We start from the raw sequence: 27,101 nt of genomic DNA on the forward strand, positions 1-27,101 counted from the left end.
GGCATTTATCACTCAAATTACCAGTGATTCCACTGCAGTAAGAATTCTAAGCATTTCTACCATCCATTTCAAGGATGAATTCAAAAGATGTTGTGAGAAAAAATCTGAAGGAGATCCATGGCTACCCCATGGTGTATGCTTTTGCTCACAACTGGGAGAAGGTTGAGCAGTTCCAAAGCAGGCCAGATGACATTGTAATATCCACCTATCCTAAATCAGGTGAGTCTGCTGGCCTGATTCACACAGGTCTGACCTTAACTTTTGTTTTCTGGAAATCTTAAGCAAAGTTATTATAAGTAGTGCAGCCCTATACTTCTGTTACATTAAAATGGGCATTTTGGATATAGAAACTGCAGAGCTAAGAATCTAATAGGATGTATTAAGAAGGCCTGCTTCCAAGGGTACTTTTCTCCCCCAAATTGGCTGCTAATATAAAAATGTTACCTCTTACTTCAGGTACCACTTGGCTTAGTGAAATTGCAGATCTGGTTCTAAATGATGGTGATGTTGAAAAATGTAAGCGAGATGTTATTACTGCTAAAGTTCCAATGTTGGAAATGAGTTTTCCTGGATTGCCAGTATCAGGTAAATTTAAATAATTTTTAAGCATAATTTCATATTATTAGTCACTTAGCATGTATATTATTATATTTTGACTCTGAAAAACACAATACTGGAGTAGATTTGGTAATGTTAAGTGCTAGTTTTAAAATAATATAATAACTAAGAGTATATAAATAAACTGCTTTTAAACCACTGCACAGCCAGGTATGGTATCAAAGATGGAACAGTTTTATTATAGAAAACAATTGAAAATTTTGTTGATAACATACACAATTTTCCTTATGTTATGGGGTATTATTTTGTATAATTTGACAGATTGGGAAGATACTAACTTTAGATAATGTTAAATTACATAAATGAGAAACACCTACTGTTCTTAAAATAGTATTTCTTATTAATACAAATAACTTTTTATTCCATAAATATTTTTGAGTTTCTCTGAAGGATTGTTCACTGTGTTATAGTGTAGAAATAATATGGTAAATAAATTATCTATCTTATCTCTAAGGAATTTACAATAATATTGTGACGTTTTAAAAGTAAAGAACCTTAAAATAGATCAATGCTATTAGCTTTATGTATCCAAAGAAAAGTGCAAAACAAAGGAGAATAGCATAAGACATTTTTTTCCTTTTAGATTTGATGTTGGAGGATGGCTACTTTGAATTAAGACACAAAGCCATACATGTGATTCCAAGAAGGTGAACTATTAGGTTTAAGGGCTTTGGTGAAGAAAATACCAATGAAAGAAGAGAGACTAAAAAAAGGCCAACGAAAGGAGGGACTTACACAAGACTAGTGCAAGAAGGGGAAAGTGGGATGCAAAGGAATCAGAGATTTTGCAAGAACAGATTATATAAGTCATGAAATTCTTAAAGGATTTTTAAATTTTATTCTAAACATTGTGAGAGTGACACTGGAGAATTTTAGATTAGGAAAAATTGCAGAATTTTGTTATTATTCTGCTTTAAAACAAAAAGACTACATTGGTGTCTATGTGGGATGGAACTGGGGATGCTAGAGAAGAAACATTTTTGATTTCTTGATGGACTGTGTAAGAAACATGAAGGAATTGAAAGAAACAAGGGTATTTTTCAGAGTGTTAATTTGATCAAACAAGTGCACTTTAGAGCCATTTACTTACATTGCTTAAAGAATATATTTGGGCAGGGACGTATTTGGGCATAAAGCAATAGCTTCAGAAATGTTATGTTTGAAATGCCACTGAATCTTTTAAATGGTTAATTAAAATTACTATATTTGGAACATGTGCAAAGATATTCATTAGACAATTTTCAGCATAATTGGGCATTAGAATCAGAGTGATTGTCCAGGAATCCTGTAGAGCCATAAGAGAAGAGCAAGAATGAGCTGTGGAAATCACCAACACATTGAAGTTTAGCAGAGGAAAAGGACCAGCAATTGAAACTGAAAAAAAATAATTCATTGAGCTAAGAGAGAAAGGAAAAATGTGGTGTCCTATTTCGTACAGAAGATAGGCCAGTGACAGCCCATCCATACTTTAGTTTAAGATGTGATATCTAGATACTCTCCCTGGGTGGAGGTGCACCACACCAAATGAACTGGAGCCTCCTAGGCTGACACGACTACTGAGAGGCTGTCTGTAGTTCATGTGTTTGTATGAAGTCAGAGGCCAAATTCAAAGGGAAGGATTATGCTGATATCAAACAACCAAAATGAATACAAGAATGAGGTAAATCTTAAAAGCCACAGAAAATTATGAAATGAAAAATGATTGAACCAAAATAATGAGGAACATAAGAGTTAACCATTAATAATAGAAGGCAGAGGTGGAGAGAAAGTATAAGTAACACTGTCAGAGAGGAAACTGCTGAGGTTCAGCCATGGATGTGCTCAATTTAGATTTTCTTGAGAGGGAGCCACCGGGACAGGCCACAAGGACAGGGTGAGGAGGACCCCCCCAGGCAGGGCCACCAGCTGACAGCTGGGCCAAAGGGAGTCAGAGGGGCCCAGTGGGTCTGAGCAGTTGCAGACTGACCGGGACCTGCTTGCTCTGGCTTGCTCCACCAGCTTTCCACCAGCCACCAGGACAGGGTGAGGAAGACTGCCCCAGGCAGGCCCACCAGCTGATGGCTTGGCCGCACTGGCACCTCCAACAATACTCACCCCCCTCTGCCCCCCGGCCTCTGGCCTTTTGGCTATGCAGATACTTGGTTACACACTGCAGAGGCACAGCAAGATAAAAGCCAGTGTTCTGAGATCCAGAAGTGAACAACAGAGAGAGTATCTGTCTTAGGCTCCCTGATGAAAACAACTCCACTGGAAAAGTGAAGGGAATCTCTGCAATAAAGGCACACCAGGCCACAGGGATTGGTAAATTGGAGGGATTATCAGCTCCCATCAGACACTGGACTTTCTTCAGGGGAAAAGCAGCTGAAACATGCAGTAGAAACTTGCAGAGTACAACCCTGCAGGAGGACAGGGAGCTCAACTTGGGACTTGCAACCAAAAATCTGCCTGAATCTCACGGGTCTGGGACTAGTTTACTGAGACTAATTGACTTATAACTGCACACTGCTGCCCATGTTGTCTATTATGACAGCAGAGACACACCTTGAAGGAGACCTTTATTTTTTAAAGGTGATAGATCAATAACTACCACAAATTGTCATTCTTTAAGAGTATTTGATGCTATGGTGTTGCTGATTGTATGACTTGGGCTAAGGTGTCATGATTGATCTAAACAGTTTTCCTTTCTGGTATAATGAAAATGAGATAGCCTCAGAGTCATTAGAGACTCAAAACCTAAAGACAAGCTATATCTGGTAGACACCTCTGAGAAGCAATCATTCCGTAAGGGTTTTAAATAGATCAACAAAGATACTTACAATAAACAACTTCATAATATCAACCCAGGAACTAAACCAGGGACAGTACCAAAAACAAAAATGAGAAGGCATTTAAGCAAGTCACAAAACCAGACTTCCACCCCACAAAAGGCAATTTCTGGGTGAAATGAGGTGCAAAAGTCTGATAATCAACCACCAGGACACCCTGAACTGATAGCACAGGAAGTAACAAAACAGATGAATGGGGCTCTAGAAAAATTGAAAGCAGAAATAATCTTCCAGACAACTACAGAGATGGTGAGCAGAGTGAAAGATATGATTAGAGGCTCTAGAACAGAAAGTGATAAAAAAAAAAATAGATGAGCTCAGAAACATGCTGGAAGCCAGCAATACCCAGCATAAGATAGAAATGGAAACCATGAAACAAATTCAAACAGATATTCAGGAGATTAAAAACTCCATTGAAAACATGCAGAGCAGATTAAAAGAATCTGAAGATAGAATATCAGATATAGAAGACAGGATTGTGGTGAAGGACCATGAAAACAGAGATTTCTTAAAAATAGTATAGTAAGGGACCATGAGAAATCAATTCAACAGCTGCTAGATGATGCAAAGAAGAATAACATAAGACTGATAGGAGTCCACAAAAAAACAGAAGAAAGTACAATTGACATTAAAAAACTGTTCACAGAAGTAATAGTAGAAAACTTCCCAGACAGAGGAGGAGAAATGGACATACAGATAAGTGAGGCATATAGAACTCCACCAAGCCATGATCAAAAAAAATCTACACCTAGACATATAATAGTCAAGATCCCAGAAACCCAACAGAAGAACAAAATCCTACAAGGAGTTAGAGAAAAGAAACAAATCACCTACAAAAGAAAGCCCATCAGAATCACAGCAGACTTCTCAACACAAACCCTCGAATCAAAGAGAGCCTGGAGTGAAGTATTTCAAGCCCTAAAAGAAAATAACTTGCAATCTAGACTGTTGTATCCTGCAAAATTATCTTTCAAAATTGATGGGGAAATTAGATACTTCCATGACATAGAACACCTGAAAAACTTCATGAACACCAAACCAGCACTCCAAACAATTCTAAGCAATATCCTAGAAAAAGGCAATGAAAGTCACAACTCCATGAGGCTCAACAGAGGGAAGCAACTAGGTAAGAAACTAAAGGGAATGGAGGAAAAAAGAAATAAGAGCCAAAAACAGTAAAACATCATGACAAGGATGAGTCAATATCTATCAATTATAACTATCAATGGTAATGACCTCAATTCACCAATCAAAAGAAGTAGACTGACAATGGATTAAGAAGCAAAATCCAGCAATATGGTGTGTACAAGAAACACACCTAACTCAAAAAGAAATTCATAGACTAAAAGTAAAAGGATGAAAAACAGCTCTCCATGCCACAGGAACACAGAAAAGAGCAGGGGTAACAATCTTATTTGCAGACAAAGTAGATTTCAAACCAAAACTAATTAAGAGACAAAGATGGTCATTACATCCTTCTGAAGGGAACAATCCAAGAGGAAGAGATGACAATCCTAAATATATATGCACCAAATAAGAATGTCCCCAACTATACAAAACAAATATTAATGGACATGAAAAAACAAATAAGCACTAATACAGTTGTAGTGAGGGACCTCAATACCCCACTATCTCAAATAGACAGATCATCTAGACAAAAAATTAACAATGAAATTCTAGAACTGAACCAAGCTATTGAACAAATGGACTTAATAGATATTTACAGAGTGTTCCACCCCATAAAATCAGAATACACATTCTTTTCAGCTGCACACGGGTCATTCACCAAAATAGACCACATGCTAGCTCACAGGACATGTCTAAGGCCATGTAAAAGAATTGAAATTACCCTCTGTATATTATCAGACCACAGTGCAATAAAATTGGAGATCAATAACATGAGAAACTGTAAAACTCCCACAATCACCTGGAAATCGAATAACACCCTCCTGAACAACCAATGGGTCACAGAGGAAATTAAAGAAGAAATTAGACAGTTTCTACAAGTAAATGATTATGCAAGTACAACATTTAGGAATCTATGGGACACACTGAAAACAGTTCTACATGGGAAATTCATAGCACTGAATGACCATATTTGGAAAACAGAGAGAACTCAGATAAATAATCTAATGCAGAAACTCAAACTCCTAGAAAAAGAAGAGAATAACAAACCTAAAGCTCACACAAGAGAGGAAATTATAAAGATCAGAGCAGAAATCAATGCAATGGAGACTAAGAGAATGATACAAAAAATTAATGAATCAAATAGTTGGTTTTTTGAAAGAATAAATAAAATCAATAAACCTTTAGCCAATCTTATCAAAAAAAGGAAAGAAAAGACTCAAATCCATGCAATTAAAAATGAAAAAGGGGAAGTCACAACAGAACCAGCAGAAATCCAGAGGATCATCAATATCTACTTTGAGAACCTCTACTCCAATAAAACGGAAAACACAGAAGAAATGGACAGCTTCCTAGATACATATGAATTGCCAAAGTTAAATGAAGAAGGTATAGAATTTCTAAACACCCCAAACAATGAGTGAAATTGAAAATGTAAAAAAAATTTACCAACAAAGAAAAGCCCAGGTCCTGATGACTTCACTGCTGAATTCTACAAGACATTTAAAGAAGAACTAATACAATTACTCTTTAAACTCATCAAGGAAATTGAAAGGGAAGCAAGGCTTCCAAACTCATTCCTGGAAGCAAGTGTCACTTTGATTCCAAAACCAGGGAAAGACCCAACCCAAAAAGAGAACTACAGGCCAATCTCCCTAATGAACATAGATGGAAAAATCCTCAACAAGATACTGGCAAACAGAATACAGAGGGTCATCAAGAAGATCATACACCCTGACCAAGTCAGATTTATCCTAGAGATGCAAGGATGGTTCAACATGCTTACATCAATAAATGTAATGCACTGCATTAACAGAGTTAAGGACAAAAACCATATGATCATCTCAATAGATGTAGAAAAGACATTCAACAAAATCCAACACCCATTCACGATAAACACCCTACAGAAAATTGGAATAGGTCTTTATCTCAACCTGATTAAGGCTATCTATGAAAAACTAACAGCCAACATCTTACTAAATGGTCAAAAACTGAAAACTTTCATGCTAAAATCAGGAACAAGACAAGGATGCCCACTATCACCACTTGTATTCAATATAGGTCTGGAAACATTAGCCACAGCAATTGGAAAAGAGAAAGAAATAAAAGGAATAAAGATAGGAAAGGAAGAAGTTAAACTCTCATTATTTGCTGATGATATGATACTTTACATAGAACACCCAAAAAACTCTAACAAAAGACTTCTAGACTTAATTGACAGATTCAGTAGAGTAGTTGGATATAAAGTCAACACTCAAACAACAATAGCCCAATAGCCTTCTTATACACAAATAGCAGACTCATGGAGAGAAATTAGGGAAACAATTCCTTGTACAATAGCATCCAAAAAAATGAAATATCTAGGCATCAATCTAAAAAAGGAAGCAAAAAACCTCTATATTGAAAACTACAGCACCCTGAAAAAGGAGATCAAGGAGGATATAAGAAAATGGAAAGACACCCCTTGTTCCTGGGTAGGAAGAATCAATATAGTGAAAGTGGCCATACTTCCAAAACTGCAGTATAGATTTAATGCAATGCCAATTGAAATTCGAACAATATACTTCACAGAGCTAGAGAAAACAATCCAAAAATTCATTTGGAACCAGAGGAGACCTAGAATAGCAAAAGCAATCCTGGGCAACAGAGGCATGGCTGGGGGTATCACAATACCCAACTTGAAGCTATACTACAAAGCTACTGTGATAAAAACAGCATGGTACTTGCAAAGAAACAGACCCGAGGATCAGTGGAATAGATTAGAAGATGCAAAAACAACTTCAGACATACTCAGCCACCTCGTCTTTGACAAAGGAGCCAACCACCATCATTGGAGGAAAGATAGCCTATTTAATAAATGGTGTTGGAAAAACTGGATTTCAACCTGTCAGAAATTAAAACTAGACCCACATCTATCACCATGCACTAAACTAAGATCTAAGTGGATTAAAGATCTAAATATTAAGACAGAAACACTAAACTTGCTGGAAGATAAGTTAGGTAGAACTCTTGAAGATATTGGCATAGGAAAAGATTTTATGAACAAAACTTCAGTAGCATGGAAACTAGCAGAAAGAATCAACAAGGGATTTCATCTTATTTAAAAGCTTCTGCACTGCAAGAGAAATCACCAACAGAGCTAACAGACAACCTACAATGTGGGAAAAAATTTTAGCAGCTGTACCTCAGACAAAGGGTTACTATCTAGAATCTATAAAGAACTGAAAAAAATCAGATTCCCCAAATTCAAAGACCCAATTCAAAAGTGGGCATCTGAAATGAACAGACATTTCTTTGATAAAGAAGTAAAAGTAGCAAATAAATATATGAAAAAATGTTCAACATCACTGGTCATTCAAGAGATGCAGATGAAAACAACACTGAGATTCCACCACACTCCAGAAAGAATGGCTGCTTTCAAGAAATCAACCAATAACAAATGCTGGCATGGGTGTGGAGAGAAAGGAAGCCTTCTCCATTGTTGGCGGGAGTGCAGACTGGTGCAACTACTATGAAAATCAGTGTGGAGATACCTCAAAGAACTAGGGCTGGAGATTCCATTTGACCCAGCTATTTCCCTGCTGGGTATTTTCCCAAAAGAATTAAAAGAATCATACCACAGTGATATATGTGTACCCATGTTCATAGCATCACAGTTTGTAATAGCTAAAGCTTGGAAACAGCCCAAGTGCCCATCAACTGGAAACTGTATAAAGAAAATGTGATTTTTTTGTAAAATGGTGTACTACTCATCCATAAAGAATGAGAAACTAGAGTCATTTATAGCTAAATGGATGCATATTGAGGCCATACTCTTAAGTGAAATAAATAAGACACATGTTTAAATACTGAATAGTTTATCTAGTGTGAGAAACTGAGAGTGTAAATAAGGACTAAAAGGATTAATAACTAATAATTGATACTTTGAAATAGGAAAAGTTCCAAAGGGGTAAGGGTGGTGGGAGGGGAAGGGGAAAGGAAAGAATGGAAAGGAAAAATTATGAGAAAAGAAAAAGAAATGGAAACAAAGTACATAAATAGGGAAGGGTTTGGGGTGAAGGGCACACAGGTAATGGGGAAAAAATAAGAACCAAGATACATCGTGTACAGGTACAAGCACCCAAAGATAAATGTAAATGTGTTGTATACCTAAAATGTACCAATAAAAGAACTTTTTTAGAAAAAGCTTTTCTTGAGAGGGTGAATGTGGATACTTATGATATATTCAGATATTCCTACCACTCGTATTTAGGTATATAAAGGGTTCATTTGAGGGTCTCATAAGTCAAGATAGAAGAGACTTGAATACTTTCAGGGGAGCAAAAGGAGAGATCAGAAACAATAGGTATCTGAAAGACTTCATAACATTAACAGATATTGTTTGTTTCATAGGGGGACATTAACTGAGTTGGGTAAGTTTGTAAATTGTCATATTTTTTGTGCTCAGGAAAGTAGCTATAACTATCAAATAAGAAGCACAATGAAATCATTAGTGAAAATACAGAGGTATATAATGAATATTTGCTAATAAATTTAGGACACAATTAAATTCAAAATTCATATAGTCATTTCCTATAATATAAATTCAACCCAAATATTGCACAGGAGTTGTTATATTGGAAAGTATCGAATTTATTTGAAGCTGAATTGTAACTGCACATCTGACAACCTTATTTCTATTGATATAAAAATTATTATTATTATTATTTTTGGTACCTGGGATCGAACTTGGGACCTTGCACTTGTAAGGCAGGTGGCAGAACCACTGAGCTAAATCCCTGGCCCTTAAAACAGTTATCTTAAGACTGTGTGCTAGTCATATTTCTTGACATTCATTGGTGAATGAAACAAGTTTTATCCCTGCTCTGGTGGAAACCCCTTTCTATTGCATATGTTTGAGAGGTGCAATGGAAGGAACATGGGAACAAACAGTAAACAAGCAACTAAACTCCTGAAAACTACTTAGTATTATAACACTAGAAGAGAAGATTATCATGCAATTCTTAGCTTTTGTAATGATGAGCTGCTTGTTTAGAATGGGTAAATGTGATACAGTTTTGTGCAGGTATACTTCCCTCTGCAAAAGGTGACAAGATTATGTGGCATTAACAGGTAATTCAGTGGTTAGACTGAATGTAAGCAATGCTGTGAAAAACAAATATAAAAGAATGCATAAAACTAAGATGTATTTGATCAGAGATGTGAAGGAGTTAAAATACAACTCCAAATTAATAAACAGGCATTATTAGCCTTCATTTTGGGGATTGGGAAAGTGCAAAGATTCTGAGATATTTTTAAAATAGCTACAATGACTAAATTATGCTCAGGATTTGAACCAAGGGAGTTTAAGCTTAAAATGTATACCCTTACCTGTTACATAATTTTGCCTCCTAGAATCCACAGAAATGCCTGTGTTTGGTTCAAAATTTAGCTTCATTGTATACATATTGCTCAAAAGGGTTTTGAAAAATTGGTTGGAAGATGAAGAAATGCAGATTTTAATGTTTCTATATACCAAATTAAATTTTCAGCTTTAGAGCAATTAGAGAGCAACCCTCCACCTCGGCTTGTGAAGACACACCTGCCAACTGATCTTCTTCCTAAATCTTTCTGGGAGAAGAAGTGCAAGGTAAACTCTAAATAGCAAGCTAAATTTCCATGTGACTGTCTTTACTCATTCATACAGTAATGAATAGTTAAATGTTTCATTAATCTGTGAACATGAGAACTAGCTTCAATTAGCACAAGGAAGTGCTTCAATTTAAAAGAAAAGTTTCAATCGAAACTTCCATATTTGAATTTTCCAAACTTGATTACCAATCAGATCCTCATGCCAGCACAATATTGGCACTTTCATTCCTCCACTGTCCCTAGATATTGTGGCCTCTACAAAAACTTAACATAGGGTGTGAGTTCTTATTTGAATGATTGCCAAAACTTAAATGAAACATCTCCATTTGCATGTTTTCTTTTGGGCAGAATTTGAACTTCAATATCATTTTTTTCAGTAATTATAGTGATATTCAGATTATTTCATTTTATCTGACATTTGCTGGTTTATGATAATGTCAGGAATTTTTCCAGTTTGTGAATTTATAAATGTAAATTTCATTTTATGCTCTTCTTATTCTTGTAGTGAAATAGCATTTCGTATAATAGTCCTTGTTTTTTCTTTAAGTATTTGCATTTTTGGGGTGGATTTTTCTAAAATTTTAATTTTTTTTAGAAAAAGAAATCAGTTTATTGCTTCTATTGTTTTCTTGTTTTGATTTTCTTGTGTTTAGTATTGTTTGCTGGTTCATGATTTTGGTTTATTTCACTCTTCCCTTTCTAATTTTTTTTGGTAAACATTTAGTTTGTTGAGTTGACTTCTCCTTCCTAATGTAAGCATGAGGTACTTTACATGTCCTTGTTACAACTGCTTTAGTTGAATGCCATGAAGTTTCAAATGTGCTTTCAATCTGATTTCATTTGTAACTTTCTCTTTTACTATATGATTGTTTTGAAAAATGTTGTTTAATTTCTAGATATTTTAAATTTTTTATATTGCCATTCTCTTGTTGATTTCTAGTTTCATTTCATTTTGGTCAAAGACCATGCACTCTACAATTTTAATTCTTTTAAATTTCTTGTGGTTTACCTTTATCTACCTGGGTGAATGTCTTATGAGTACTTGAGAAGGATGCATAAATTTTCTTTGCAGGTTGGAACATTCTATAAGTTGTGAATAGATTACTTAATTTAATTTATTCTATTTTCTTGTTTAATTTCTTTCTAGTAGTTCAATCAATTGTTGAGGATAGATTCTAAATTTCCTCAACCATAAGTGTTGATTTGTCTATTGGTATTTTAAGCTTTACCAGTTTTGGTGTCATATATTTTGAAACTATATTGTATTGTGTTTGGGATGTAGGATTGTACTATGCTCTTAGTGGATTAATTCTTTTATCATTAAGTAATTTTATTTTCATCTCTAATAATTTTTTTGTACTGGTGTACTCTGCCTCCTATTAACATAGCCATTCCTAGTTTTAATAGATTAATGTTTGTATCTTTACTTTCAACCTATCATTGCTATTTTGTTTGAAATGAGTATCTTATAAATAAATATGATACAGTGAAATTGTGCCTCTTTTTCCATTTTGCCAATTTTTATCTTTAAATGCATATATTAATATCATTTTTAGCAATCATTGTCATTTTGTAACTTTTATCTTCTGTGCTATTTTTGTTCCTTTGTTTTCTTAGTGCCTTCTCTAGGAATTACCATTAGCATATATAACATCACAGATTATTGGTGCCAACATTTTACTTCAAATAAAGTATAGATATCTTACTTCAATTTAGATCTCTTACTCTTCCCATATCTTAATTATCATAAACTTAAATGATTCCTGTATATAAAGCACCTTATCAGATAGTGGTATAAGTTTTACTTCAACTGAAAAATACGAATAAACTCATTAGGTTGAATAATTTATGATGTTTACTTCTAGTTTTACCCACAGTCTTGTTCTTTTTTCTTTCTGAAATTTTCATCTGTGTGCTGTTACTTTCTTTTTCTTTAGACTTTTCCATTAGCCATTCCTTATGGCAGGTCTGACACTAATACCTTTGATTAATTTTCCTTTTTATGAGACTGGAATGACTTTATTTTCCTTCTTGCATAAAGGGATAGCTATAGGATTTGGGTTTGATAATATTTTACTTTCTGTTCTTCCTTTTTATGTATGACCCTAAATGAGAAATTGTATTTCAAATTGATGATCCTAAATTTGGGACACATTGCATCCCTCTGGTTGATTTTTTATTTGTTTTTGGTTTTCAGAAGTTTTTAGAGTGTGTCTTGATGTAACTTTGTTTTGATTTTTCCTTTTGGGAATTCACTCAGATTCTTGGATATATAAATTTATTTTTTGACAAATTGGAAATTCTTAGCCATTACTTCTCCAAATTCTTTTTCTTCAGTTATTCTGGGATTCCAAGTGAAGCTTGTCACAGTGTGCAATTGCAGGCAGTGAGGAGGATGAAAAGATTCCTCAGAGATAAAACTAAGTTCAGCCTACCCAGAGGCTCAGAGGGCCTGTTTCTCCACCAAAAGCACCCACCCATTAGGGAGACTCTGGGAGAAGAAAAAGCCACCAAGCCTAGTGCTCTCTGGTTTTTACTTAGAATCTCAGTATGAGAGAAAAAAGCAGGAGAAAAGCAGTTTGGGCCAGGAGCTGTCTCAGGACTAAGCACTTTTGCTTGGGGAGAGGGGAAGGACACGTCCAGACACAACATACTTTACTAATCTAAACTTCTTCCTGTTTAACCATTTGATTCTAACACAGCCTGTGTGCTTTTCACTATGCAATTCGATTATGTATTCTCACAGAGCCTGTGTGCCTTTTGTGTTACAGTTTAATTATTTGTGTGCTTTTGCCCCATATTTTAACCATTGATTCTTCATACAGCCTAGGTGCTTCTGTTCTGCAGATTAATCATTCAGTTTAATCATTCACTCCTGGCCAGGTCCCACACAAAAGCTAGATTTTTTTTTTTGGCCCACATGTTCCTAACTCTGTTTATTCTTCTTTAGTCTATTTTCTCTTTGTTGCTTGTATTAAGTAAAGGGTAATTTATTTTCAGATTCACTGATTTGAGCCTCTATTACTGACACTACATTTTGACTTAATCTTTCCTTTGTTATTATACATTGTAAAACTATAATTTATATACATACACACAACTTTCCAAAGATATTTATATTTTCACATTTGTTTCAAGGAAATTTTTAATTGAATATCAAAACTTCTTTATAACAGTTGCTGTAGTGTTTTTTCATAAAATGTAACATTTAATTCCTCTCAGTGTTGGTGTCTGTCAATTAACTTTTCACATTCAAATTATGGTTTTCCTAGGTTTTGGTATGATGGATATTTTGGTTATGAAGTTAGAGACTCTTAATCCTATGTACATCATTGTCTTAGTCATTCTTTCATCAGTGGGACAGAGTATCCAACACCTGAAATTTAAAGAAGGAGAAGTTTTTTGGCCCACAATCTCAATAGGCTCATTTTGTGGCAGGCTGACTCCAGGACAAAAATGACATGGTTGAAATGCAGATTGGAAGAAAGCTGCCTACCTCATGGCAACCAGGAAAAAGATTGACAAAGGAAGAGTAAAGGACAAGAATACACCCTTCTAGGTTATGCTTCAAGTGACCCACCTCCAACCAGGCCCCACCTCCTAATAGCATATTCAGCTGCTTGACTTACCAGATGAACGTACTGATGCATACAATGCCTCCATGGTCCAATCACCTCTAAAACAATGAGGCTTTGGAGAACATTATTGATCAACACAAGTTCCCTGTTTTTAACTTGTAGTAGTAACCCCACCCACCCAGCATCACGATTTTGTACTTTTTAATTTGATTAGAATTCTCTTTAATCAGTCATAGTGTCATCTTCTTGATAATATATTTCATTCTGGGAGACTCTGCTTCTTCCTGAAGCTGTGGTGACATTTTTTTCACCTTAGTCCATTTTTTTCCCCTCAATTCTTTGTTTGTAATCTGACAAAAGCATTGACCTATGTCTGTGTTGCTAATAGATATTCATAATCCACAATTTTTAAATGAAAATGTACTCTACTACTTCACGTATCTACATAATTTGTTTTTTCCTTACTAAAACTGATTCTATTGATTTTCTTCCTCTTCCTCCTTCAGATGATGTATATGGCTCGAAATGCCAAGGATGTTGCTATCTCATATTACCACTTTGATTTAATGAATCATTTACATCCTGATCCTGGCACCTGGAAAGAATATTTGGAGAAATTCTTAACGGGAAATGGTAGGTAGACCTCAGTTTAAAATTAATGAGTAAAACTTTTATATTTAATAATTCTATTAACCATTACAAGCCTGAGTGTCAAAATACTTCTTTTTAAATTCTTTTATTGGTACATTTTAGGTATACAATACATTTACATTTCTCACTGGGAACTTGAGCCTTTACATGATGCATCTTGCTTCTTATTTTTTCCCCATTTCCAGCCCTCCCTCCACCCCCTCCACCCTTCTCTATTCACAAAGACTTTGTTTCCTATTTTTCCATTTCTCTTATTTTTTCCTTACCTTCTTGCCTTTCCCCTAAAATACTTCTTTTTTAAGTTAGTGCATTCGAGTATGGTAAAAGAACATTCAAATCTCATTTTTAAAATTTAAGTAAAATATATCTATTATTTTACCAAACTGTTCAGTTTACAAGACTGATGTTAACTTTTGGCATAAAGAGTGCATTCTGGGATCCATTCTCAATTGCTAGAATTCCATTCTCAGTCTCTGTTCATTTATACTGCTTTATGTGCCCAAATCATTAGTTAGATATATTACAAACACATTGTATTTATAGTATTTACATATATAATTTATATGAATACTTTATCAGGTTAATTTTCTTCCATGTGAGGCTGAGTAGGACTTATGGGTAGTCAGAGTATTTTTATTTGAAATGCTTTCTTTGTACTTTATTTTTTAAAAAATGTGTTTTTAGCATATAAAAATGGCTAATCTTATATTTTAAAAATTCATCCTGTTCCCTTTATTATCAAATTCTACAAAAAAATCTTTACACATTGACTTATTTTTCACAAATACATCTTTGATTTGCAAAAACTCATGTGGAAATAAACTTTTTTCTCTGGTTTTAGTGCCCTATGGTTCTTGGTTTAACCATGTCAAAAAGTGGTGGAAGAGAAAAGAAGAACACCCAATACTTTTCTTGTTCTATGAAGACATGAAACAGGTAAAATGATAGACATTTACTCTGCATACTACCCTTACTATGTCCTTAGATAAAAGGATTAACATTATTTCTCCACAGTCCATAGAACCAAAATGATATGATTGCTTCCTTATCCTCCATGACTACTTCTCTGCATTAGATAAGATCATTAATGATTTTCTAATTGTGAAATATATGAATCATTTTCATTCCTCTTGTCCCTTAATCATTGTATTTTATTTGACCAGCCTTTCTTCTTTAATTCCTCTCTTAATTTGCCAGGATTTTATAATTGGATAATTCTTTGGCTGTCTATCCATCCACTAATATTTTGAATAATTAGCTATATTTTGGCTATCATGTCCATGCCCATTGTTTCCACAAATATTTATATAATAATAATATACATCTTTATTGGGGCCTCTATGCAAAATTTCAAACCTATTCACATACTCTTTTAACTTTATTTAACCTGTTCAAAACAAAAATTTAAGTTGCTTCTCCCTCTTCAAAATGTAGTACTTTTCTCCTTCTATTCTCTTGCTTGAGTAATGATTTTATTTTTCTTTTCAGTTTTCAAAGCTTAAAAATAGGTTGTCCTTCTTGGCTTTCTTTCCTATATCCTGGACACCCAGTTGGCTCACATATTTTATTCATTGTATTTCTGAAATGGGTCTCTTCCTTTACTTTCTCCCTATCTCTCTCCTAGCTCAGGGACTAATAATCATCCATCTAGTCTTCTGTAGGAAGTAGTGTTAATTCAGTACTACTAGAAAGTTCCAGCACTATTTTGGGACTATTCTACTTAAGTGGGTCACACATACACACACACACACACACACACACACAGACATGCACACACATGCATGTATCCACACATACACCAATCTTGGGAAATATGTAGAAACCAGTTCATTTAGTTGTAAAACACCTGTACATAGAAATCTACTTTTTATACTTTCAGATTCTCACAGGGAAGTATAAACTGTCATCTTTGTAACTATGACTCTAGTACCTAATACATATATTTAAGTGCCTACCACATAAAGAGAACATTGGTTGCTCGGTGTGGGAATCATTTATTGCTTCAGTGAATGATTTGTAATAACAAAAATTTCAGTGGCATCAGAAATTATGTGTAATTTCATAACATAGAAATTATATTCCATGTGTGAAACCTCTTGCTTGAAGCATATCAGAATAACAGAGAAAATTTATAGTATACAAGAGTATAATTCAGAAAATGTCTAATAATTTTTAACACATGTATGAGTGACTACATAAATTCTCAATAAATGAGATGAAAGGGAAAAACAGAAGAAGACTGAATGAGAATCAGGACTATATGATTTAACTTCTGTTTGTGTCTGCATTAGCATTATAATCCTAAATCAGCCAGATTATTCTCTGTGCTTGACATTGTTAACAAAAATATTTTTTCTGTGATTGCATATATATGTTTTCCTAATATGACTATTACCTTGTTTTTGAACTTTCTTCATTACTCATTCTAACCACCAAAAGAACATTGGCACTGCCTTATTTTTGTATTGCTGAGGGCTGACATGCAGCTTTCCTTGGAGAGAGTCCCTTCAAGCACACAGATATGTAAATATGCACATGAGAACACACACATTTCACATGTTGTTTCTTCCCCACTCTGTTAGTCACCAGAAGATATTCTCAGTTTGGCCCCAACTCACAGACTGCAAATGCTGTGTAAATTTTTGCCTAATGTTAGTGATTTACATGTTTCTGTAGGGAACAGGGAAAGGGGATGTTACTAGAACCTCTGCAGTAAGTCCTAGTCTCCTGTGAGCAATGGCAATACATAGCGAATTACAGGAAAGGTAGAAAAATGAGACTGAGAAGAAGCTGAGCTTTGGGTCTGATCAGTGCTTCTCTGCGTGGCAAAGAAGAAGGCCCCCAGTTTACTGGACCTTTTATTTAGTACATCAAGAGAAACAAATGTATCAAATGACCTGCAGAGAGTTCAGTTCATCCTGCATAAACAAGATGTAACAATCCAAGAACAATGAGGAACTGAGTAGATGTTTGTTCCTCCCAGGATGTTTTCAGCTGGTGTATTCTTGTCCTGGAGAATCACAGCATCACTGGATCATCGAGGTCTCAGTTGTGACCAGAGGCCAAAATGGAATTATGTCTTAGAATTCCATAGCTGGGTTGTAGGCAGGAGAACTAGGCTAACCAAATGATTTTACCCTAAAATTATGTAGCATTGTTTCCCATAGTTCACCATATTCTTGGATATATCTTTTAATCCACTGATAGAATCCAAAGGAAGAAATCAGGAAGATTGCTAGATTTTTAGACAAGAACTTAAATGATGATATCATTGACAAGATAATTCACCACACCTCTTTTGAAATGATGAAGAACAACCCTCTGGTGAATTACACACATTTGCCAAGTACGGTGATGGATCACAGCAAATCCCCTTTCATGCGCAAAGGTAAATACTTAGCTCTAGTTAATTTTACATTTTAATTTTGTGAAAGATTCAGTCTGGACTCTGCTGTATTACTTAGCCTGTACAGGCTTCAATTTTTCATGGGTAAAAAGTAAACACTAAAAAATAGACTGCCACTAAAAGTTGTGAATTAGATTTGATATCATTGAATGAAATAATGCATATAAAAGTGTTAGAATATCTTAAATACTTGATAAACATTTCTTCTATGTGCTATCCTGCAATTTTGACAATTGTGATGTAATTCCAAGTTTGTCATTATTATTCTCTTAAAATTGGCAAATTGGTATAGGATGCCTTTCCCTCCTCAGGAATAATGCCCAGTACAGTACTGAATTCAGTCCCCATGTCATTGAGAAAATAAAGGTCATTTCACAAAGACAATTTCCCAAAAGAAAGAACATTTTCTCCTTATTATCCTAAAAGTAGGTTTTGCTCCCTCCAGATACTGTTGAATTACAGGAAACAGATTCAGCCCCAATTTAACTTAGAAGAATATGAAATTCACTGCTGAGTACAACTTTACTCCCATTTAAGCAAATCTTGTATATTATGGTTTATTATATATGGTAATATCATATTGTTATTAATAAAAGAACACATTTAACAAATTAACTTATACAAATTTGCGAAGTTATACACCTATCAACACTACCCTCTATTTTCAATATTATTTTTAAAATGTGACATAAAATAATTTAAGTTATTGTACTGTAAAATGTGCTAGAATGTGCTGTGCAAGTGAATAGGTGGATCAAAATCATCAATTTAAAAATAATTATATGAGGAAATGTTTTTTTAAAGTAACATTACTTTATAAATGTTTTTGTGTTTTCAAATTATTATTTTACTCAAAAAGTCTACATTTAATTTTTTTAAAGTGGCCTTTATTTGAAAGAAGGTAAATTTTTATTTTAAATACATCATAAATTGGAGCAAGCTGTTTTCAATTTATAGACACACATATAATGTGTGCAGATAAATTTATACACATATACATATACATGCTTATGCTACAATAGTTTTAAAAATTTTTATTCAACAAGGCAAATTTTTCATTGTGCTAGATAACTGAATATAATTTCCTGGAGTTTTCTTTCTTTTTTTTTTTTTTTACTGCTAATTATCCTGAAATGGATTCCATCCCATGATACTTCATTGAGGCATAGCTATAAAGGAGATAAACTCAGCATTTTTTCAATAGAAAATAATGTATTCTGGTTCTGGTACTGAGGGGAGTCTTCACATCCCCATTGGGAAGGAAAACGAATGTATCTTTGTGGGTAGGTTGAGGTTTATCCAAGGTATTCCTCTATCCAGATAGATGATATTTAATAAATTAATTAACTTCCTAAAGCTCTTTGCCTCACTGACCAAATGAGGAAAATAGTATCATTTATAGCACAAGTTTTTGGGAGAAAATTCTTATAAATGATGCTTAACATTTGGAATATTTTTGGCCATAATATATACAGGATTAATAAACTTTATTCTAAATAGTTCAAGATTCATCTGTTCATTCATTCAAACATTCATATTTTTGATAAATATTTAAAGAGTGCACATTCATTTGATAATTCACATCTACAAAATCTCTTCACCAATACTGTTCAGAAAGGAAGTTATAGGTAGGAAAAAGAATAAAATAGGGCCTCATTAAGCTTTAATTAAAAAATCAATAGGAAATCTTACTAATGGCAGTTTTTGCCTCTGCAGTTAGACTCCAGAAATTAGAAAGACAAAGTTAAAGACAAAGAGAGAATTCAGACCTGGGGAAGGAGCCAGGTAACATAATTCACATACAAATTTAGCAGCAAGAGTGGACAGGCAAAACAAGGATGTGATCAGGAACATGAAAGACAAAGGTAACCAGCCCCCTTCACCTGATAAAATGTAAAGGGTCAAGGAGTGGCTACCTAAAAACTCTTATTTTGCACACAAGCCTATACATTTATACATACATGAATAGTCTCACTGTAGGGTCATATATTACTGCACCACACATACACTTTACCTAATTTCTAATACATCCACACACATTTATCTATCACAAAAGGGGAGGAAGGAATCAAAGGACCAAAGAGAATGTAGCCAAATGTGCCCAGGTGAGAGTCAAAGATGCCAGAGAGCCAATCAGATTTTTACAAGTTCTAGGTCCCCAGTGTGGGGCAAGGACACCAGTCTTAATAAAAGGAAGCTGAAGAGAAAAGCCCAAGGGTATGTTTCTTTCCTATGTCCCATACTCTTCCAGAGTAGCTGTCTTCACTTTTCCCTCTCCCTCTTCTTTAGATAAATTGTCTTCCTTTATGTTAAACTTGGTTCCTTTAAGTTTTCACTGGCTCTGAGTTTTAAGATCCCAGTAAACTGCATGTTCCAGCAGAGCAGTGGTGCCAAGTACACCCCCTTACAAACACTGTATGTAACACATACGGTTTAGAAGAAAAATAAATGACACATACTTTTGCCTCAAGAACACAAAGTAGTGCAAGAGGCATATATACAAATGAATATTGAAAAGAGCTGAACATAAAGGAGAGCAAAGTTGTCAGGCACATGCAGGCTTGAAAGATGTTATGTTAATTAAATCAGAGTTATCACTTCTGGTGTCGCTGTGCTGGTCTGCTGGTCTCAGACTGAAATAACAAACTTCTCCTACCTTTATAGAATAAACTTGCAGGTTCACTGACTTCCATCGTGATAAAAGAATTTTTAGGATGTGTCAGTAAGAAACATGAAAAGTGTTTATTGGACAGATTTTAGCATGCATTCGGTAGTGGAGTGTGGGCACTCAGGTATGAGACACATTTTGATCTCATGTGGGGTGTATTTAGGGGATGTCTCCAAGATGAGTGATTGAGATATGTATTTTTACTGTCTGTCAGGTTACCTATCTGGCAGGTCATGTCTAAGGGCAAACTATTTAGAGGTGTTGGAAGTTGAAATATGCTGATCACTAATATTGCTGCTTGCTTGAGGGAGTAGGAAGTGGAACTTACAGATGAAAAAGATAGGTCCAGAGCCCAATTTACAGGGGTTTTGTGTCTTTAAGACTTTTGAAAATTTTTTGCATGAGTTTTCTGGAGTGGAAAAAGCTTGGGTAACTTTAGAGTCTTGAAGATGCATGAAGTTAAGTACAATTTTAAAATCTTGATTTCCTTGTCTTCTATTTATCTAGTTTTAATTTTTTTCTATCCCATAAGCAAAATAGAGAAGGAATAAATGATATTCAATGTTTATATAGTACCTCTATCTTGAATTGCTACAAAACAAATTCAGACTGGTTTGCATTCATTTTATCAAAAGTTTCTTGTGAAGCAAATGTGCTGATAAATATTGTATAATTTACTCACAGATAAGCAGGTGATTAGAATGTTTTTATATAACTTTTTCTTGCTTATATTGTATTCTGTTGTTTTAAATAAGATTCTTAGATATACACTACTCCAAATGCAGTTTTGCTGATCCTCACATAAATTTGAGAGAACTACTGTCATCTGGTAAAGGTACAAATAATTATAATGACCAAGAAGATATTCTTGCATATGGGAATACTTTTGATTTAAAGGACATAGTTTTATCAAACCATAATGAGTTTACATAGTTTATAATATAATAAGATATATTCATATTTCATAAAGTGATAATATTTAACAACAACCCAAGTATGAGGTATTAATATCTTCAAATTTTTGCTTAAAAAGATGACTTGGTGATATTAAATGTTTTATTTTAATATTACTCTTCTCACCTGAGCTATAAGTAAGCACAAACTTAGTGATTCAAAGGTACACAAGTGTCTTCCAAGCATTGTTGTGCTGGGCTGTAAAGTGTGGCAACCACAGCAGTTCTACAGCTCTTCTGGATTGCGGTCAGTTTTTCCTCATGTCTCGGAAAGCAGCTCAGGAAACAGAAGGCATCCTAATCATTCATAAAGGGTTTCAGTGATGACCCAGGAAGCCAGGGCATCTAGGAAAGTAGGGTCTTTCTCTCAGGAACTGTTGTACTCTCCATGATGTCAGATCAGAAAATTAGATTTTTCTCGGAATGTCTCTTTACAAGGTGGACTCTATGTTCAGCTCTAATATATTTTAATAATTTTAATAATGACAGAAAATACCCAGTTTTTTAAACAATGAAGGTTTAATGTGCTCAAATACAAGCAGTCTTTCCTTAAGTCTCCTTACCTTTCAATTGTTATATGCTAGCTATTCTTTCATAACGCTAATATTTTATTCTTTTATATGTTTTCTTATTGTTTTTAGGAATTATTGGTGACTGGAAAAATTACTTCACAGTGGCCCAAAATGAGAAATTTGATGCCATTTATAAGAAGGAAATGGCTGAAACTATACTTCAGTTCTGCACAGAGATTTAAAGTGCCTTAATTGTGACTTGAAGAAAGAAAAGATAACTGCATTTTATCAACACAGGGTAGTTTTGACCTGACTGGTGAATAATCAAGTAGATTTACAAAGGAGAAAAATGAGCTTTAAAGCTCTGATTTTTCCATGTTGTCCATAAGGTCTCAGTTCTTTTTTTCCCTCTGGGCCTGGAAATCCAAATTTCTGAAAGCTAAGGATTATTGTTACCTTTTTTTAGTGTACTTTTCTCTTGGCTAGAGTAGGCCTGACAGAGAAAGCGCAACTCTTTTTGCTCAATCTCCTGTATGCTGTAATTTAAAGTTATGTTCCGTCCCTGTTCACATCATGTGAGAAGTGCTGTTTCCAAGCTGACACTGTGTTTCCTAGCTCTGCCCAGCTTCCCTGAGCTGAATACTTGACCCTGAACACTGGCCTCCTTGCTTTCTGCTGGGTTTCAAGCTGTTCCCTGAGTTACAGCTTATCTTTCCCCTGTGGCTTATGTTTGGACAACACAGTTCAAGTCCCAGATTTTGTGGCTGAGATTTTGGAAATGTTTTTCTATACCTGCCACACATCTAATTTCCCAAATGGCCTAGCGCTATTTATTCTGTCTAGAGTTCAGGAGAGTGGAGCATGTCTCTGAAAGCCTGCCCTGAGCTCTGGGGCCTCTTGCTATAGAGAGATCATGGACCTTTTGAAATTCAGAGGATCATCTATTGCTGTGATCTGGTCACTTTCCTGTTATTTCTGAACAGATTTACATCTCTTTATAGAACCTCCAATACCAAGATAAAATTACAGCTACTGCTGAAAATTTAAAGACAAGTTGCTTTCATAAGACAAGAACAAACCTTTTGATGTAAGGTCCATTCATGTCTTTCAGTTTCAACCCACCTTTTCTCTAAAAGATATGTTTAGACCTCTTTATACCTTTCTTATCTAAAGCTGAAAGCCTTCTGTAGGCCAGAGAAGAACAGTATTGGTGGAATTGCAACTTTGGAACCTTAAACACATAATTTGAAACACAATACAGGTGCTTTATGAAGATCTACAAAGTGCTAATTGTTCAAGGAAACAGACATTCTTTAGATAGTCACACTTGCTGCATAGACCCTTTTTCCATATCCTCAGCCCTCATAAAAGCTCCACCTCTCACCATGATTGTTGGATTCCTCCAATTTCTCTCTTGGGAACTTCCCTTGGCAGCACATCCTGATCTAAATAAATTTTTATCTTCTCTGCATTCCTTGGTTATTGGTAAAGTTCTTTTTACTACCTGTGTCACCAGCCCTCCATAAGCTGTCTCTCTTGATGATCATTTACTGTGATATTCAAATGTCAGCACCCTGACTTCCTCATTCCTCAGCATCCTCTCACCACCACACAGTGTCTCCTATTGTCACTGTACAGGGTTCCAGGGAGATCCCCAAAGGGGAAATGGGAAACTTCACTCACTCTGCCCCCAGAATAAGTTGTAAATTCACTGACTTCCATCACAGAAAAGGAAATTTTCAGACATATCAGTGAAAGACATGTTATTAGGCAGGATTTAAAAACTACACATTCATAGTATGCACCATCAAAAGAAAAGCACATAATGGTTTGAGGTTTTTGTGTGGTCTTCTTACCAACCATTTAGATTCATAAGCTCAGGTTCATTTGCTTGCCACTGACCAAATCAAAGGATGTCATATATTTTGGTAAAAAAGAAAAAGTTTATTGAAAGTTGTCTCCCTGGAGATAGAGGAGCCCATTTGCCTCAAATCTCCCTGGAGAAGGGAAGCACAGAGCGATAATATAGATCCCCACTCTTGTTTTTTCACTTCTAGACATCTTAGCTCACTATCCCCTTTCTTGAGGAAAATAAAAAACAGGCTCCAGCCTCATAGGGTCTGCACTGTACATTCTGTCACATTTGAGGACTGAAGAGAGAGGAGGTGTTGATAATATGCTCAGCAGGAGGAACTTTGGAGAAGTTGCTTATCTTAAAAGAAAAAACTAACTTTTAATGTTTCATTTTGCAGTGTTGGTTTAAGTCTTAGAGGTATCCTCAGGAAAACTAGCAAGATAGCTGAACTAGGATGCACATTTCTATTGTCTATCAGGTTAAAACAAAATAATCTCATCCTAATTTTTTTCTTACTGAAATGCCATTATTGTAGAACACAGTTTATTTAGCTTATAGCAAGGAAATGGCCTGAGATAGAGGTGGGTAATCAGCAATACTAATGGAGTTTTAAATAAGAATAGTGAACAAGGACTTTGGACCAAGAATGAACTCCATCAGGTAACATGGAATGCAGCCAATACTGTACAGCCATAGTTAATCATTTAACCAGCAGCTTCTTAAGCCATTATGTATTGTAACTGGCTGTTATTTTGACATTTTATATCTGCTTCTTGGGGCTATTTAATTTTCTACCCTGAAAATATACAGGCTTAAATATCTTAGAGTAAGGTGAAACCAAAATTCAGTTTCTCTTTTATTAGTTAGTAACTCCTCACATTGGTTTTTGCGCATAAAAAAGGGCTAAATTACTAAAGGATTGGAGATCAAACTAAACCACAAGCAATGGGACTAGAAGGTAAGAGCACAGACGTAAAAGAGTCTTTCTGGAACTGGTTTCTACCAGCTTAACTAAGTATTCTGGGATCTAGGGTAAGTAATGACCTTTTTGTGCCCCAATTCTTTGTCTGTAAAATGAAGGTATCATGATGTATTAGCTGCCATGAAGGAAGTCACTATTAAAAAGGGTGACATTTCTTCTCACTGTGCAATGCTGACAGGTGCTCAGGTGCTTCATGGAGGTTGGCTGGGTGACCTATTTCTGCTTTGGCTCTCATGCAGAGAAGCTGGTCTGAACTGCAGAACAGGGTTTTGGAGGATGGACCCTGCATGCAGGTGAGGAGGTAGGCCTTCCTTTCAAGTGCATTCAGCTCACTGACTGCATCCTCAGATTTCCACACAGTGCCTGTCAGAAGTGTGTGCCATACAAGATGGGCCAAGAAGATGGAAGCCAAGAGAAAGAAAGGGGTTGATGACAGATGTTGTTCATACATCCTTCACTGATGTGGAAAATAAGGAAGTGGATAATGAAGAATGAAGTTGAGAACCTCCAAAGGGGAGCCTTCATAAAATGTTCTCCCACAAAAGCCCCAGTGGTAAAGCTCAACTTGGAGCTGCTGCTGTTACCAGGGGACGTGAATGCTAAAATTCCAGCAAAAAAGATGACTGCATAAGAAGTCTCCAGACCAGAAGGCACCCTACCAAAAGACATCAGGCAAGAAAGGATGAAGCTGTTACAAAAGGAATAAAGTTTGTGACATGTTAGCAAAAAAAAAAAGTTAAAACTGTATTTAGCTATGTGGGCTTGAAGCATCAAATTTCTTCTTCCTTATTGTTAACTGGCTTCAAAATACCAAATGTTAATTTTTCTTTTGTTGTTTCCTTCCACATTTAATTTTCCAAATGAGTTGCCCATTCCTGTGAGTATTGTCTTTCTCATCACTGGGACAAAGTAGCCAACAAAATTTAAAGAAGAAGAAGAAGTTCATATAATTTGAAGTTTCCAGTGTGTTCAGTCCATGGATGTCTAGCTAGAAGGCAGAAACAGCATGATGGTAGGGCCTGATGAAGGAAAGCTGCTCAGCCTATTGCAGCCAAGAAGCAGAGAGACAGAGAAGGAAGGGAGAAGCCAAGGATAGGAATGAACCCTTCTAGATCATACCCACAGTGACCCACTTTCAACCAGGTCTGACCTCCTAATACCTTATTCAGCCACGAATATATCAACAGATTAATTCTCTGATGAGTATAACATCCCCCATGATCTAATTACCTTCTCAAACACATGAGAATTTTGGGGGATATTTGAGGTTTAAATAATAACACTATGTTAGACATTTCTGTCCAGTACTAAATATTTTCAGTGGAAGGCAATGATCATCATTCAAATAAAAGCACAGGAAGTTTGTATAGATTCTAATAACAATACAAATGACACACAAGAAATAATAATCCAAACTTTGACAAACTATAAAGAAAATTTAACCCTATTTGTAGTCAATCCATATAGGTGGATTAAAATTTCTCAGAATTAATTTTATTATGTGAGGTCTTTATTTTTAAAATATAACATTAGCTATTTTGCATTTCCACTAATATTCTAAGAATAGTATTTTGCAGTCATCTTGGTTTCACTTGGGAAATGTTATACATCTGACTTTTTCAAAAACTTCCAGTGAATATCAGAAAATCATTTTTAAAAGAATATGAAAATATTATATCATAATTTTGGGTCCTTACAGTGATTATGAGTTTGTTGGTCAGAGTTTGGAAAATGATTAATCATAAATGGCACTGATCTCTTACTTTATTATCTTAGCTATGAGACATGGTTATTTTTCTCTTTAACTACTGTCTTTTCCCATCAGATTACAACAAATATGATTTTCTAAATAACTACAGAATGGGATAATAAAATAAAAAGTGTCAATTGTGTCATTTAACATTAAACAAAATGATATGTGAAATAATGTACAATTATATTTGTTTTTATTGCCATTTTATTGATAACTCATTAAATATTAGAAAATCTTATATAGATAGTACTACCACCTACTTAAAGTGAGCAGAGGCTTGAAATGGAATTCAAATTGTTTTAAATTGTTATATATAAAATTATATATAAATTAGCTCCTTTAGGTAGCAGGTTATCTGCCAATACATTGTCATTGTAACAAGTAAGTAACGGAGCCCAAAGGTTTCAATAGGTCTTCACTTTCAGAGCCGTGCTGCTAGATTTATTAATGCTTTTTCCTTCATAAACTACAAATCTGTCATAATTGGTGCATATTTATAGTTTTCCAATATATGTTACTTATTAAAGGATATAAATTTTACAAA

General features: G+C 35.0%; 1 protein-coding gene across 3 annotated transcripts; it reads left to right on the forward strand.

The window, feature by feature from the left end:
- Nucleotides 1–27,101, forward strand: LOC101714644 (sulfotransferase 1B1). Of its 3 annotated transcripts, none has more exons than XR_015441809.1 (8): nucleotides 1–219; nucleotides 457–585; nucleotides 10,100–10,197; nucleotides 14,284–14,410; nucleotides 15,270–15,364; nucleotides 17,636–17,816; nucleotides 22,097–24,780; nucleotides 25,044–27,100. XR_015441809.1 is itself a non-coding variant. In XM_004871722.2 (7 exons), the coding sequence occupies exons 1-7, from the start codon at nucleotides 75–77 to the stop codon at nucleotides 22,207–22,209; spliced, it is 888 nt and encodes a 295-aa protein (XP_004871779.1). In that variant the 5' UTR covers nucleotides 1–74; the 3' UTR covers nucleotides 22,210–27,101. The 3 variants fall into 3 exon arrangements, 1 of the variants encoding a protein (XP_004871779.1); XR_015441812.1 differs by having other exon boundaries at nucleotides 25,153–27,100; XM_004871722.2 differs by having other exon boundaries at nucleotides 22,097–27,101.

The sequence above is a fragment of the Heterocephalus glaber genome, unplaced genomic scaffold, assembly GCF_053883595.1.
Source record: "Heterocephalus glaber isolate CG9 unplaced genomic scaffold, H.glaber_assembly_v1.0 deba00000281, whole genome shotgun sequence".
NCBI classification, from domain to species: Eukaryota; Metazoa; Chordata; class Mammalia; order Rodentia; family Bathyergidae; genus Heterocephalus; species Heterocephalus glaber.